The 17,969-nt window shown below is 29.2% G+C and overlaps 2 protein-coding genes across 3 annotated transcripts; both read right to left on the minus strand.

Annotated features, from left to right (window-relative positions):
• Window positions 1-226: 226 nt before the first annotated feature.
• Window positions 227-5,595, minus strand: LOC103502481 (choline-phosphate cytidylyltransferase 2-like). 2 transcript variants are annotated; one of them, XM_051087997.1, is made up of 8 exons: window positions 5,226-5,595; window positions 4,773-4,886; window positions 4,388-4,483; window positions 4,099-4,141; window positions 3,853-4,002; window positions 3,641-3,721; window positions 956-1,066; window positions 227-808 (listed from the first exon to the last, which is right to left on the minus strand). In XM_051087997.1, exons 1-8 carry the CDS (start codon window positions 5,414-5,416, stop codon window positions 614-616), a joined length of 981 nt encoding a protein of 326 aa, XP_050943954.1. In that variant the 5' UTR covers window positions 5,417-5,595; the 3' UTR covers window positions 227-613. The 2 variants fall into 2 exon arrangements, with proteins under 2 accessions (XP_050943954.1, XP_008464646.1); XM_008466424.2 differs by having other exon boundaries at window positions 3,847-4,002.
• Window positions 5,596-14,189: 8,594 nt separating this feature from the next.
• LOC103502514 (VQ motif-containing protein 22-like) lies at window positions 14,190-14,789 on the minus strand. The gene has a single exon (XM_008466469.2). It carries the CDS (start codon window positions 14,787-14,789, stop codon window positions 14,190-14,192), a length of 600 nt encoding a protein of 199 aa, XP_008464691.2.
• Window positions 14,790-17,969: the final 3,180 nt, after the last annotated feature.

The raw sequence follows: 17,969 nt of genomic DNA on the forward strand, positions 1-17,969 counted from the left end.
AAAAAAAAAATAGTCACTATTTAAACGTAAATGGATGAAATTGCAAATATCGCTAAGTACAAACAATTTTTCAGAATCCCTCCATTCATTGTTAAATTATTTAACAAAGTGTCAAATAATGAAAAGAAGGAGTAGGTATCCGAGCAATACTAGATTTTTTCCCCAATGATTGAACTTCGAAAAGAAAAAGGAAAAGAGAGAGAGAGAGAGAGAGAGAAATACATAATAAAATAACAAACCGTATTTATCACTCTTACATTACCTACAAACAAGAAAACCAAAAGTTGAATCTTCAATTACAATGATTCACGAAAACCAAAAGGAGCAAAAAAAAGGCTTTCATATCGACCTGTTTTACAAAGCTTGAAAGGAAAATTTTCATCCATATACACAAAAAAAAAAAGAGACATACATCTTAAAAAGGGGTCACCAAAAGAAATGGTTCCTAACCTTATCATCACCAAAGTGCCCTTTCTTTTTTTTCTGGCTTTGGTAACAAACTAGCAGTTATGGTTTTACCATCTGCGTCATCTAAACATATAGTAGCAAAATATACTGTAGAATTCACGAACAAGCACGTGACATGTATTCAAACTTGACGTAAACAAATGCCCTACCTTTTCTTTTCATCTTTCTCAAATTCTTCATAGAAGTCATCGTCATCGTCATCATAGTATTCTTCATTATCATCATCGTCGTAATAATATTCTTCATCAAGGTCTGAGTCACTGTCCTTGCCATTTGATATATATTTCAGCTGCTGTGCCCCCATCAATCGCTCTTGAATTCGATCTCTGATGGCCGTGCCCTAAACAGACCCATGATTTTCAAATGCAACTTGTTAACTTTTGTTCAAGATTCGCCAAAACAGATGGGTTTCTGTGCTTTTCTTCTACCTTAATGACTCCAAAAGTAAATGAATAAATGGGAAAGGGATAATTCGTGCATAACTCACCATCTTATGACAACCTTCTTCAAACATCTCTAGAAACCCAGCTACCCAACGATCAGCATTTTCTACCCATTCATTCCGGTGCATGCCAGCAGTTTTTGCAACTGTTTGAATCTGCAATATCCAAAACAAGCGTTTTTCAACTTTAAAAGATTTAAAGGAAAAAAAAGAAAAGAAAAGAAAAAATCCTGCCTATAATTAGGTCCAAGTAAATAAAGCATAAAATATAATTGTAGGTCCACCAACAAGACTAACCAGATACCTGGTTAGCATTAAAATACAAAAAGGACCTTTTCCACTTCAATGTGCAGAATTAGGATTCAACCACATTAAACATGATCTCAAAGCGAATAATGAGGATTAGAAATATGCTGCATGGAAAATAGCGAACTCTATGTTGCAAATTTTTTTGTTACAACATCATTTGACCAAAGTTTAAACCTGGATGCAGTGCTCATACTGCTACCAACAAAGGCGAAAAGAACTGCAGGGACAATTGGAAATTATGCAACAAAAACTTCACCCCAGGAAACGCTTGAAAAATCTTTAAATGCAAAAGAATTACATGCTGCAATGAAATGTAGAATATAATATATTTTAAAAAAATAAATAGATAATCGATTTGCTATACTGAACAACCTAAATACGAACTACCCAGTTTCCAAAGTCATGATATCAAAAGCCAGTTATCCATATGAGCTTTATTGCTTGAGTTAGTAAAAACTACAAAACAAATTGTGCTCTTTCAGAGCATAGAAAGTTAGAAACAATTAATTTCAGAATCATGAATTGTTTTACGGCTTCAGAAAAGAACCCCAAAAGAAGCATGATTATCAAAACGAAATACTATACTTATTTCCATCTAACTTAAAATTAGCATATATCTTAAACTTGAAATTTAAAACTAAGACCAACATACGCATGGCAGAAAACTGGCACAAAGTTCAACTCCATAGAATGTACAACTACAAACTACAATCCTCTTCTAAAAGCCCATATGATAAAAGAAAAAAGAAACGGCAGGCACACAAGAAGCAAACTCCCCTCTACTTTGTCAAGCAAGACAGTCTACATAAAGACTTAAATTAATGTATACAAAATAGTTTCCTCTAGAGATGTATTTCAAACAAAAAAAAAATTGGAACCAACAGCTTTTAAGAACAAGTTTCAGAACAACATTCATTTTAGGAATAAGTAATAAGAACTTGTCCTTGTTCAACTAATTTTAGGCTAAAATAAAATGTAGCACACCTTAAGCACGTTAAAGTTTTTTTAATAGGTCAAAGAAACTGTCAAATTCTAATTCTCCTATAACATTCTTCTCAATGATAGATATCTCCAGTACAACATATATAATAACAATAAGGTTCAATTCAAGTTTGGTCTCTTAACTTTCAAGATTGCATATGATAGGTCCTGAAGGCTGAACCCTCTATTTTATGTTTAATATGTCCGTGAACTTTCAATTTATGGACTAAAAAATAGCTGAACTTTAAATTTTATATCTAATAGGTCATGACCATATTCAACAATATAAAATTCACAAATCCATAGTAAACAAAATTGAAAGTTTAAGGTCCTATTAGACTCAAAATTCAATTTTATATCTCATGAATCCAGTAATTCTAAGAAATGGGGAAAAAATGTTAAGTACCTTTTAGATACAGCTTAAAGTTATGGATTTATTAATCACTTTTAAGTTAAGAGACTTATGAGATACAAATTTAAAAGTTCAAAGACCTGCTAGATGTTTTTAAAAGTTGACCGATACAAACCAACATGAAGCAACTGGCAGAAAGAACTGGAACCAAAGCTATAAAGACTTAAAGAGATAAGACATATACTGAGAAAATCTTCAACAAAAAAAAAAAAGCAGTAATGAATAAACGCACTGTTTCTTATCCAAATAAATAAATGTCTTGTAAGGCTCAAGGTGAGGAACAAAGCAAAGGATATATAAAAGAAGGCCCATGGTAATATTTTAAGCATATGACTATCACAAGATTATTAGAAGTGTGTATACAAATAAAGTTTCCACGTCATCAAATAAAAGCAGACAGCTTTTTTTTTTTTTTTTTGAAAGAATAAAAGCAGAAGGTTGGTATATCGGAAAGAGGACAAAAATCGTACTATTATTAGAAATAAAAAGCTTAGAGTTTATGAGCAAGGAAAAAAACAAGATATCTGAATAATAATGATAACCATAATAACCATAAGAAATTCACTAAGTCCATGTAGTGAGGATGCCTTGCAAAGTGGCAGGCAAGGTGCCAAAAGTGTACTGAAGAGCACACAGCACACAACTAAGTATATTTAAACCAAAACCTAGAAATACGAAGCTTATCCAATAATCAGCAGCGAAGCACAAACTAAGATATAATAGATTCAGCTTTCTCCATTGTGAAGATCTCAAAAAAATTCATCACACTTACGTTTAATTAACAAGTCATAACAGAGATGCACTAGACACAAAACAAGACACCTTCAAACAAAACCTAGAAAGAAACCTTCAAGAATCCAAGAGGCCTGCTATCTCATAAAGATATTTTCTAATGCAACACCCAAGGTAGAAGTACAACTATTACATCATTTAAAATAAGAGAAATCAGAAATCATTAAGCCAACATTAAAATATCTACTTCCCTACAATGTACCAATAGACTTATTATTAAAGCATGAGATGGGTACCTTTTCTCCCACTTTTTCTTGATGCTCCTTAACTTTCTCCTGTAATTTCTTCAATCTCATATTTACTCTCAGCCGTTTTTCCTGATAATTGTATACAACAAGATTGAGTTGCTTGTTAAGAAACAAAATCAATAAAACATACCCTTGCTGACGAGCAAGATAAGTATCATCCTAGTAAAACAGGTCATTCTAGATGCATATCATGCCTTCACATAGCTGACTCCAAGCTCTTTCCTTGAATAACCACGGTCCAAATTGCGCAGTACATACTGATTATAATCTTTCACAATCCTCATGATAATGTCTGAAGTTGAGATTCCTTCCGTCCTTTTTGTTTCCTTAAACTTTCCAATCTTTTTAACCTACAAACGAAAAGTTCCCATCTATGAAATCATATGCAATGGCAGATACACGAGCACCAATCTGATAAAATGGATATGCCCATCTACTGAACTTACAAATTCATAAACATCTTTCCCAGCCCCAGAAGCATCAGCATAACTATATAAAGCCAGAAAAAAAATATATAAGATATAGTTACGAGGTGACATAGAACATTTAAATCAGAATATATGAATAAATTCAATATGAAAAGATAGATCCACCACGAACAAACAAACTGGGCCGCTTCCTCATACACTTTACCATCCACTATATATTAATCAGATGGGTAGAAGCACGAATAAACGGTAAAAGAAGGAACAAACACCATTGCCCATAGTTACTTAACCCTCTTGGTTCACTTACGGAAGAGAATCATGGGCCACAAAGTCAATCTTGTGCTTGTCAATAAATTCTTGAGAGATCACCCAGGGTGCATCAGGAATCACTTCATCCACCCACCTAGGAAAAAAAAAAGAGCAAATTAAATAAAACCACGTTCAAAAATTCATTAGACTATGATTGATTCCACGTTCACAAGAAAATATATATAAAGGTCATGTGGATATTGATGAATCGTGAGTTCAATTTTAATCCATCGTAGCTACAATTGTATTTAAAGGATTCAGACATGCCTCCTAACTGGCGGTTGAACGCATCAAAAAGCACATCTATGTATAGCAATTAACAAAGACTCAAGGTCCAAAACCCCAACTAAAATAAAATTTCATGTAAAAACAGAAATTCATACTTGCAATGGCGAAGAGATTCATATCGTTCAGCTTCAGTCATAACAGTTTTCCCTTTAAACTTGTGGGTAGTCTCATCATTACAACACCCAACTAGCAAAAAGGTATTCGGGAACCTGAAATTACAAGGGGAAAAAAAACAATAAGCACGTCTCAGTCAATTTTAGAAAAAAAACAATCATCCTAAATATGATACAAAGAAACAGGCTAAACACTAAAAATTGATACAATAGAAGATCACAGAGAAGTAAAGGCAAGTAAATAAAAACCGTGAAAATACGAACAATCAAGCAATCGAATGCATCAGAAGAAAACAAAAAGAACTAAAATAGTTAAAATCGAAAAGATTCAGAAACCGTAAAAACCACGGCATAAGGGATGAGCGATAGATGCATCAGAACAAGAAGAGAAGAAAAATTAAGGAGAAGGAGAAGAAAATGGAAGATGAAACGGACGATTTCTTGGCTTGCTCGAGAGAGCGAGCGTGACCAAAATGGAAGAGATCGTAGATCCCATCAGCGTAGACTCGAACCGGACGGTCCGTTGGCTGATCGGAATTCGAATGGTTTTGAGAACCGTTGAAAGCGGTGGTGGTGGTGTCGGTAGTGATGTTGGTGGTGGAATCGCCGGGCTTCACCTCCGCCATTCGAATTACCTTAAAATCTCCCCTTCTCTTTTGCTTTCATTCTTTTTCTTCGCTGAGCCTTTTGTTGTGCGTTTCTTAATTTCCTTTTTTCTCGTTTTTTTTTTTTCTTTTTTATTTTATTTTTAAACTCTCGTTATATGGCGTCCACCTCCGACAGCGCGACATTTTCGCTCCCTATTTCTTTGTTTTCTTTTTCTCTTCTTCGGTATTTTTATATTCCCCAATTTCTAAATTATTATTATTATTATTATTATTATTATTATTATTATTATTATTATTATTATTATTTTCTTCCAGAGTTATTTTTTAAATATTATAAAATTTTCTAAAACATAACAAAATATCATTATCTTTCATATTAAATTAGTCCATACACGTTCATAGGAAATCATTGTTTATCAGTAAATATTTTTAGATATTTTGTTAATTAAAAATAATTTCTTTTTGCCAAACCTTATAAAAAAAAATTCATATTTTTAATACATATAAGAAACAGTTAAACCTAAAATTCCACCAAAATTTTCATATAAGGAAAATTTGATTATCGCCTTTAATCTATATCTATAATTATATATCTAAACAAATTTGATAAGAAACTTTTTTATTTTCTCTTTTGTCCCATTTACTTTGTTGGCTATTAGATTGCATAAATGTAATTTCACATTAAATTTAAATTTTACGGAAAAAGAATCTTACTTTATCTAATTTTAATTCGTATTAAACAATAATTTTTAAAAAATCATCTTATCTATTAATTTTAAGAAAGTATATAAAATATCTAAAAGAATACATGTTCACACGAGATTTCAACAGAAATTTAATTCGTGGAATTGAAGTTTGTATATTGATTGATATATGGTGAAGTTTGTATATTGATTGATATATGGTGTTGTGGATACTATTTATAATATTTACGGTCTTCGATCTTCAAGAAGTTGTAGTTGCAAGTCAGAATTCAAGTAAAGTAGGCTTCAGAAGTTTTTTTTGTCTTTAATTCTTCAGAGCTTCCATTATTCTTTTCAACCCCAGCTCCCAAAATGAATGAGAAGGTCTCTATTTATAGAGAATCTCAATGGCCTTTAGGTGGGCTTGGGCCCATTTGCTTGTTGAGCAGGCTTAGACTTAGGCCCATCTGCCTGTTGGGTTTGGGCTTGGGCTTGGGCCCGTTCGATCTCCAGGTTTTGGCTTGGCTCCATTTGTTTGTTGGGCTCGGATTCGGGCCCACTTATTTGCGCAGGCTTAGGTCCATTATTTTTTTTTGCCCAATTTTTCTTCAGGGGGTTTGAACCAGGTTGGATATGAGAAAATTTGACTATCTAAATCCAATCAAATTATAATCATCTCAATTTTGCTGTGATGACATGACGTGATTTAATTGGCCAAAATTTCTTGTTCAACAATGCAATCCATATTCCATTCAAAGGTAGGTAAGATTAATTAACAAAAAATTGTAAAAAAAAAATAGTTTATTTAAAATTAAAAAAATTGAACTCGCGATATAACCTGATACACGAACTCAACTCTGCATCCAAACACAAATATATAGACTCAACAAAATAACTCTACACCCTAAATACAAATATATCAACTCCACTAACATATAAATTATACATTCTATCTCAACTCATGATTCAAAAAGTTTCTTAGGTATATTAAATTTTGAAAGTTTTCAATTATATTAATTTAATGCTAACATATATCTTTTAGAAACACAATATAATACGTGGTTATTGAAAAAATATGTATTGAAAGGATTTACATTTTAAATCATTATTTGAAAAAGAAATTATAACTTATCCAATAGAAAGATGTAAATTTTGGTAGGATGTTTATTTAGTAGATAAAAACTTTAGGGAAAGAAATACATTTTTGATCCGTACATCTTAAGTCTAATTTTGTAACAACTCAACTCTTTATACTAAGTCGAGGTCATTACAAAAAGAAAACAATAACAATAATCACTTTCTTGAAAAGAAGGAAGCTAAATTTTCATTAAAAATAGAATACTGAAACACTAATACATAGACATGGAAGCAAAACTGAGTCCCTATATGACATGTCACGAATCCTTTTCTGTCGCTCGCCAACTTTTCTCTACCTTTACCTTTGACTGAAATATTAAACATAGAAAGATTGAGTATAAATATATACTCAATAAGAGACTCACTACTAGTCTCGCTAAGTGTCTGTTAACTTCCTATTAGAGTCTTGTAAAGAAGTACCCTGAACTGACACGTTCCCGAACACGTGCAATTTCACATCCCGTAGGAACATATCTGGTTTCGGTGAATCCAAAGGAACACTTAGGACAAGCTGGTCTTTAGTGTAGAGACAATCAGGTTGTGAGTGACCCCGTCGAATCACTCGTAATCATGTCTATGTCATATTGGATTGGTGATTACGTTAGACTACACAGTCATAAAAAGGTGGTGATCTAAGGGACACCCATGTGGGTACGAGTCTAATAGACAAAGTTAACAGAACGCTCATCCATAACATGTAACATATCATAAACATCATAAACAAGACATGAATATTAATCTTAACGTCCTTAATCATGTGATTAATATATCATGCATTAACATCAACAACAACAATCATCATCATCAACATAATATCAGTCATCATCATCAATCATCCATATAATGATAGTCATTATCAATAGCATCAAGGTATGCATTTTAGCTATCATTAATGCATAATCATAATTACATGCGGTCTCTTAAATTCAGTTCAAAAGTCTAGTAAGAGAATCTCTTAGCTTGAGATTTTAGCCAAACAAAGTCTGACACTAAAAGTTCTCCAATTAATTTGATCATAATCATAAAATGAACTTTCAGTATCTTAATTAAGGAAATTAGCAATTGGCTAACATCCAAAATTCTCCCAAATTACTTAACTTAAAAAAATGGGGTTGAAACCAATTTAAAGAAAAATTCAAGATTTAAATGTTCAAGAATTAGTCAATTGAACCTTTAAAGAAACCTCAAAAAGGTCCAAAATTAAAGTTATTCAAATGGAAGTTGATAAATTCTCTTGATGGGAAAATTCTTCACTTTAAATCTTCACTTATGTTAGAGAAGAAGATAAAGAACATTTTTCTTTTTCCTTTTCTTTCTCACTTAAACATTCAAATGTTATTTATAGACCAAAATAATAATAATAATATTTATTATTATTATTATTATTATTTTCTTTTCCTTTTAGGATATATATATAATACAAAAATATATATATATCTTTATTTCCATTATCTTTTCTCAATAAATTCACAAAATCTTAGACATTTATAACCATTAATAATAATAATAACACTTCCTTAATATTATTATTATTCTCTCACCGAAATCTATAATAAATATATATATTTATTTAAACCATTATTCAATTTTCTAAATAAATATATATCTTTTTTCGTCCAGTCAAATCAATCATCTCTCTTCGTGGATTATTTTCTTTCCAATTATATTTGGTCATATAATTAACTTCACTTTTTCGTACTAATTATTTAAACAAAACCAAATAATTAATATCATATTCCACAAAAAAAGAATCTAAATTATTAATTAAATATATATATATCTATATATATATATATACTCAATTAAATCCAATTTCACCAAAATCAACATTTCTCTCCAAAATCTCAAATTAACTTAAATCTTCAATTCTTTTTAATTAATCAAATCTTTTCCAATAAATCACTCATAACTTACGACATGAACTATCTTAACCCAACCATAACAACTCCACTTCATAATCAATATCTATCTTCCACAATAATTAATTATTATTTATCTTTTTCTAAAATAATTAATTATCTTCCACAATAATTTATTATTATTTATCTTTCTTCAAAATAATTAATTATTATTTATTTTTCTCCAAAAAAATTAATTATCTTCTACAATAATTAATTATTATTTGTCGTTCTTCAAAATACAATTATTTTAGGATGTTTTAAAAAATATATAAAAGCGACAAAATATTTACATCCTATAGAAAAATTCCAAAAATTGAAAAAGTCTATAGGCTCACCGTGTAAAATATAAAAAATGCTCCGTCAACAATGCACGCCTAATATATTTGCGATCGTTTAGATTTAGTTATTGTTTTATACGCGATCGTTTAGATATGACTACAATTTATACACGTTTAGATATGACTACAATTTATACGCGATCGTTTAGATATGCCTACAATTTCTAAGCTATCGTTTAGTTATGGGTACAATTTATCTTTTCAATTCCATCATTTAATTTTGTTACACGATCGTTTAGATTTTTTTACTAGATCGTTTACTTTTTTTTACATGATCGTTTACATTTGGCTACTCCAATCTAATTAATTTTTTTCAAGATTCTTTATACACAATATTTTATTTTTTTTACATGATTGTTTACTTTTTTACATGATCGTTTACATCTGGCTACTCCAATTTAAATGATTTTTTTTTCAATATTCATTTACATTTGGCTACTTCAATCTAAATAATTTTTTTTCAAGATTCTTTATACACGATCTCTTAGAATTTGCTATTTTTTGTACACAGTCTTATACATATTCGTTTAGATTTGGTTGCCCAAATGTAAACGACGTAAAAAAAGGAAAAGAAGAAAGGCGATGGAAAGAAATCGCAAAAAGAGGAGGAAAAGTAGAAAAGAAATAGAAGCGAAAAAAATAGTAAAAGAAGAAAAAAAACAAAGAATTGAAAAATAAGAAAGATAATGGAAAGAAATCACAGAAAGAAAAGGAAAGAAAAAAGACGAAATCGCAGAGAAAGATGGAGAAGACGAAATAGTAGGAGGAAGATGAATCGCGAGAAAGAAAAGAAAGATGGAAGGGCAAACCTGAAATATTTAAAAAATGATTAATTTTACGGGCACGAGTCGTAAATACTTTGGTTTTTTTGTTACATTTACACAAGTTTTCCTTATCTTTACTTTAAATAATTATATTTCAACAAATATAATTATCTTCTCCTTTCACATAATAATTATATATATATTTCCACATATACATATAATTATCAAATCTCCAATAAACTTTCTACTCTACAATTTAATTAAATAACATCCATATTAATTTAATTTAATTCAACTTCAACAACACTAAAAATCCACAACTTTACTTAATCCTCATAACATTCCATTTAATCAAAATCTCAACAAACATCATTCGAAAACCTGTAATTAATTAAATATTCATCCAACAAATATTTAATTAATTCCAATTCCCACAAAAAATCAAATAATTCTCATTAAATGAATTGAAAATAATGTCTAATAAATTAAATCTAATTAAACAAAATTAAGATAATTAACTCCAAAATTACCTTAATTTTTGGGCGTTACAATCTTCCCTCCTTTAAGAAACTTTCGTCCTCGAAAGTTCTAATCTTCAAACAACTCAGTATACTGGACTCTCATGTCTTAATTAATAATAATTTCTACCAAACTCCATAATCTTTAATTAAATATATACACCCATGTATATATATTTAATTAATTCAACACAAAACAACCGAATACATTCCTTAACTTCGAATTTTAATTAATCTAACACCAAATAAATTCCATAACTTCCAATTCTACTCAATGTAATACCCATAATAAGTTTCTTAAATTTATGTGAGGTTACCCTACTTAATCCCTAACTTTCAAAATCTAATACTTTTATGTATGAGATTTCAATAACACTTCAATTTTACTCTTTGAGACAATAGATTTGATTGTAATTTAATTTTACATTATTTCACTTTATGTAATTTGGATGTCCATCATTAGTTGTGGCATTCATGTAGTTAGTAAACATATATATTTTCTATATTTACACTATATATTTGATTTAGATTTTGACTAGCTTTTTCAATATGTAACACGTTGTATTCTTCGTAACTTTTTTAAAGTCACATTATTTCACCTGTTGTTTTAATTAAATATCATAAATACTAGAATATATATAGTATATGTGTTGTTTATCAATGACAAATGTATATGACCTATATTCCAATATATATTTTGTCTGATTTTTGCGTCTCATTACATACCTTATTTATTCATCATATTTTATTCTCGTATTATTTCATTATAGGTAACCTATATTTAGTATATTTTAAACATATATTCGAACCATGTTTCTTACTAACCCCTCATCCTTACAATAAACGTCATATAGCATATATACATTATATCATAGTAATACAAGAAGTGTACAAAAGGGATATACTCACATAATTGTTAGTCGAATATCACATTTGAGATAGACTAAATGAGAAATCCACCCTGCAAGCCACAATCAAAGCAATGAGAAACCACGTAATAAACCAAAAAAAAAAAAAAAAAAAAAAGCTAAAACTAAAATTAGTAGTGTTTTTCATCTTTTATGCCCATCAATTGTATATACAAAAGCTGCTCATCAACTACGTGCGATTGATATGGTGTGTATATGTATATGTGTATGTTTATATATCTATCTCTCAGTCTAACAAGACTCATAAATTGAAAGTTTGATTGATCTAGTTTTTTTAACATCCCTAATTTATAATCATTACATTAAGTACAAACAAAAAAAATTCAATAAATACAGATCTCTATGGTAAAGAAAGTTTGAGGTACTGTAATCATAAATTCATAACTACGAAATTTACTCTCCAACCCAGTTTTTCTCAAGGGTGGGTTGTTGGAGTTGGCACGTGGTACTAAAAAAAAGGCCTCACACGTGCAAGTAGAGACGTGCCGAACGCACCAACTTTCCAACAATACGCACAATGGTCAATTTTATCTTTTCAAAACAAATTGTCATCTTTGAAAATTTTGTCACCATTCCACTTACTGCCTAACTTCTACCTTTTATTTTAGTCCCACTTTTCAATGGTATCAATCTCAGAAATTTACGAGATTCGATAAAGGTAGGATACAAGTTCATATAATTTTAAATCAATTGGTATGACATTATCTAAATCATATAATCTCACAATATTCTATAATGTTTTACTAATTCTTGAATTACTCGATCATAACCTAAACAATAAATTAGATAATAATGATGGTTGGTTTTAAAATTGGAATTGGAATGGCAATACTGTTTAATTGTTCGAAAGTTAGGTCAAATGTAAATTTATATTCTTCAATTTTGATGTTTATACTGATTTAAACTTTAAATTGTTATACTTATATAATTTAATTAAACTATACTTTATTTTTTATTTTGATATTCTATAAATTAAATATTTCAAACTTATATGAGTGAATCAATTTTAAATTTTTAATTAATAGTATTTTTAAAAATTGTCAATGTAAATTATAGTCACCTATTTTGCTAAATTGACGTTTGAATAAGTTTAAATTGTGTATAAACTAATTTTACATTAACGATCTTATGTATACTTTTAATAAAATGTTTACATTGATCGATTTATAATATCTTAAAAGTTTAATATTAAAAATACGATATTTTCAAATATAGAAAAATAAAAAAATATTATAAAATATCATAATATATTTACGATATATCACGAAAAATTATGATACATTTATTTTAATTTATTTATAAATATTTTCAACAATTTTATTATTTAAATTTTGGTGGGATTCGAAGAAAGTTATAATTTAATACATACTATTTGATAAAATCCTTCTTTTCTTTGTTTTATTTTTTAAATACCATTTATTAATTCATTGAAAATTTAGTATGTTGTTTATGATAATTACTGTTTTTTCTTGTTTGAAAAGTATATATTATTACTCATTTGAAAACATATATTGACATAATGTTTTCTTAAAACCTACCATTATTATTTAACTAATTTATATTATGAACAAAGTTAAATAATTTGTAAGATATAAACTTAAGATTGAGTATGTTGAGTACTTCTAACTGTCAACAATTTAGTTTTGTATTTTCTTAGTTTAGTTTGTTGTTATTCTTTAATTAAAAGAAAATAAAAGCATGCATTAGGCTTAACTCGAAAATATATGACCTAAATTTACTTGTAGACAAAGAAAAAGATTAAATATACACCATTAAAAGTAACTATAAAAATGGTATTATATATTTATTTATATATAAATTCTAGACAAGATCCAACATTTGTATTTGTATATATTGAATATGATTTCCTTCTGTAATTCAACTCTAACGATCATATTCAGTCGTCGTATCTGATAACTAGTTTATAGTATTCGATAAATAATTTATTTTAAGATTAGAAGTTTAAGGATGGAGAGGTTTAGTTAAGTCAAGAGCTAGCAAAATAAAAAATAATAGAAAAAACCTAAACCTAAACTATAATAAAAATAATTTCTACGAGAAAGACAAATTATATTTTACTAAAAATAAATGATAATAAAAATAATAGTAATAAAATTACATAATTGACAAGAAGGGGTTCCAAACACGGCAACGGCATACATTATGATTATACATACGGTGGGCGGAATGAGAACGTGGCAATCGGACATAGTACACACGTGCTACTCCAAAACAAGAAAAAATAATTTTAAAAAAATTATAAAAAGATTTAACACGTGTGAGTAGCTAGAAACGTGCCGCACGCACCAACTATCCGAATCGTATACACACCATAATCAAAATTTTCTAAGAAAAATGTCATCTTAATTAGACGACTTCGGTGCCTAACTTCTTCTTTTACGCTCCACCCAAAAATATAATTAAAACTAAATAAACCAAAATAAAATAAAATAAAAACTACCGTCGAATTCCCGCCCGGAGTCAAGCCGGCTGATGATTTAGAGTCGTCAGACAACACCCATCAAAACCCCCCCATGTAATTTCTGTTATTGTTGTTGTTGTTGTTGTTGTTACTTCTCGATCCTCCACCTTGTTGAAAAAACGCATCACCGCCTCCCGAATTACTCAACGAGAACATAAGCGGCGGTGGCTGGTTTTGGAATTGGAATACCGACTGCTGCTGCTGCTGCTGCTGCGGCGGATCTTGGACCTGGTAGGCGGCGGCGGAAGCCGGGTCGAAAAGGGTTTGGGAATTACAGGGGAACCCGAATGTGACAAAATTGTGGAGGTTACTATTAGCGTTAGACGGGCCACCGGTGAATTGCTGGACCATGGCTCGGAAATTTGCGGCGTCCGTATTGAGTAAAGTGGTTGGGGTCCGTCTAGAGGCTCTGGACCTCTTCCGGACCGGCTTGGTAACTCGGGTCCCATCTGGGTTCAGACCGGATGATGAGGCTGGTGGGGTAGTGGCGGAGGAGACGGCGGTAGTGACGACGGTGGAATCAGAAACTACATCGGAGTTATTGTTTGAACTGAGGTGATCGTGATCGGAGAGATGAAAGGGGAGTTGAGTGTTTGGAAGATTGTTTTGATTGTACATATTGAGCCATTGATTTGCCATTTGGGAGAAAGATGAGGAATAATTGAGAAGAATGGTTTTGGTAAGATGAAGAATATATATAGATATCCTATATAAGTGTAATTTCAAGTAGGGTGTGATAGATGACTCACCCAAATTGTAAAAAAACGTATCCCTTAGTTTTGTTTTTACACTGGGTTAGGTTAAAAGACTTTGATTAAACTTTTTATTGAGTTAATCAAATCGCAAGCTTACTAACATAATAATTCATACTTCTTAATTTGTAAGACACCCAACACTTCGTGATGTTTCTCTTTTAAAAATTTTAAAATTGTTTTTATTTGTTCAAAATTTATAGTCGACATTAGAAATAATTTGAGACATTAATTAAAAGTTGATGGAATAAGTTATCATAGATCATCACATTAATAAGTTATCGTAGATCACTGCATAGTAAAAACTTTGGTTTGCTATTAATTACTTTTCTCATCTCCATGGTTACAATGTTTACCATGTCTTTTCTAAGGAGTAGTAAAGTAGAGGGTGGAGACTTTTGATTGGTGTAAAAACGTAAGGATCCAATGGGGGAGTTGGATGTCACGTGAGGGGGGCACGTGGGGCTGCTGGTGTTGGATTGTTTCAAAGTTTGTGGATAGGAAAGGAATAGAAAGTGAAAGGAAAAGGAAAAGGAAAAGGAAAAGGAAAAGGAAAATGAAAAAGTAAAATAAAAATTGTTTGTTTGTTGCCACTGTGGACTGCATGGCTTCCCGGAAACCTGCTTCTGTTCCAAATCCTCTTATGTCATTTTCTAATTTCTTATTTTCCCATTTCTTTTTCCTTTTCTAAACAGGTGTTAATGTGTGATTAATTATAATTTGTGTTATTTTCAAGGCAGTGTCGTGGTTGGTAGGCTGTCTATAATTTTAGTTAGATTTCAAATAATTAATTAACACATATATTTTATGTTGCTCAATCTCTGAATTAAACTTTCAAATATTTAACCAATTAAGTTCATAATCTATTGATTTTGGTTGTAATAAATGCATATTATATATTACTAATCCATTGTGGTATAACCTTAGATTAACAAAAGAAAACTATATCCATTAAAAAATAGTGAAGTAATACTTTAAAGTAATCCAATCTTAATTTCTCAATTATATAATTTAAAATGTTCAATTTTAAATCTTGTATATTCTATAAATCTAAATTTTATTTTTAAAAATTTAATTTTATTGAAATTGGATAAACTTTATTAGTGATTGCAATTTTTATACCAAAAAATAGAATATGTTTTTCACTTGACGATGGAGTGCTAATAAATAATATTTTTAAATCCAAAATTTAAGATTTATTTATGAGTTAAAATTGAAGAAGTTTGAGAAACCAAAAGGATATTTGCTTCTTTAAAAAAGGTATTTTGACATAAAAGTAATATTATAAAATAAAACAACAAAACTTTAATATATATACAACATCATAATTATTGTTGTTGGTTTTGGAGTTTTGTCTTCTAAAGCTCCATCTAATTAATCCAAAATTTAATCAAATGATTTTAAAAGTAGAATAAATTCACCAACATTATTCAAATATATCAATTTCAAAATTCACTTATAATGAGCAAAATATGGACTTTGAATAAGAAGGAGAGAAAAATATAGACAAAATTTTCAAACTTGCATCTCTCCCCAATCCAATTCATGCCCAAAAATTCTTCTTTTTTAACGAGTGAATTAATTCATTTCAATTCAACATCCAGTTTCATGTACGGCGATACAAAAATCAAGAAATTCTATATCTTAAATTTTGTCTTAAGGTCGAAGTCATAAATGTCGAAAAAAACTCTATCGAAATTGAAAAAACAAAACTTAAGATGTCACAGATTGAATAGAATCGTTGATTATTCATATATAAGAATTTTTAAAAATATTTTGGACAATTCAATTTCAATTAATTTCAATAAGCTAAGATTTGATAGATAGTTGTCACTTTTTTAAAAGTTAATTTTATGTAAATTGAGTTATTCTTATTTAAGTTGCACCATAGTAAATGTGAGATCGAATCATTAACTGATTTATGTTCAGTTTGACAAATCAATAAATTTTCTAGGACATAAGTTTTTATATGTTTAATTAACTATCGTCTTAATTGTTGTTGTTAATCCAGAAGTGTAAAGTTTTGATTTTTTACCCACTAGAAAAGTTGAAGTTTATTAGCCACTCAAGTTTTAAAAAGTACAAAGTAGAGAAACTGGACTGGTATGTATTAAAAAATCAAACCGAGTCGATTACACTTCTAATATCAACATTTAGCTTATCATTACCCTTTTTAATTTCCTTTGTTTGTTTCAACGTTATGCATGTGGACACTTTCCCCATCAACTTTCTTTACCCTTTACATAAGAATAAAAGTCAAATAAGAACAAAACTATCCTCAAAAGGAAAAAAAAAAAGTCTAATCTCTAGATTTTAGAAGATTTAGATTTATCATTTAAGTTTTGAAATAAATTTTCATTCCATCTAATCTATAACTTTTATAAATTTCAAAATGTTTAGTTTTGAGTATGATTAATATTTGGTCTATAAAGTTTATGATTTTACATTTTTTTCAATTTAACTGATATCTACTTTTCATTAACACTTCTATTCATGTATTTAAAATGTTTAAATTGTTTATAACATGAAGAGTTTTAATTAATTATTTGTAACTATTAAAATTAAGTAAGAAAACCACATCTTTCAAATAAAATATTAGGCGTCAATAAAAGCTTGGTTCAATTGTCATATGAATGTATTAATAACACAAAGTTCGTGAGTTGAAGTCTTCTACTCTAAATTATTGAACTCAAAGAAAGATAAAAAAAAGACAAATATTAGTTACTATGAGATAAAATTGTAGAATCTAAAAATTTAAGGATAAAATAAAAACTTAAACTCAAAATTAAAATAAAGTTAAAATATAACATTTTGAAAATTGATATCACTAAAACAAATATAACTTTTTAAAATTTAAAGGTAAAATGAAAACTATACTTAAAAATTATACTCCATCTTCAATTTGTTGATAAACACTATTATACCAACAATAGCTTAGCTCAAATTCATATTTATTTTTCTAACGGTAATAACTTTTGGTCAATTACAATATCGCTGTATTAGACTAGGATTATAATAATAAACTCAACAATTACAATATTGCTATATTAGACTAGGATTATAATAA

The sequence above is a fragment of the Cucumis melo genome, chromosome 7 (genome assembly GCF_025177605.1).
Source record: "Cucumis melo cultivar AY chromosome 7, USDA_Cmelo_AY_1.0, whole genome shotgun sequence".
Classification (NCBI taxonomy): domain Eukaryota; kingdom Viridiplantae; phylum Streptophyta; class Magnoliopsida; order Cucurbitales; family Cucurbitaceae; genus Cucumis; species Cucumis melo.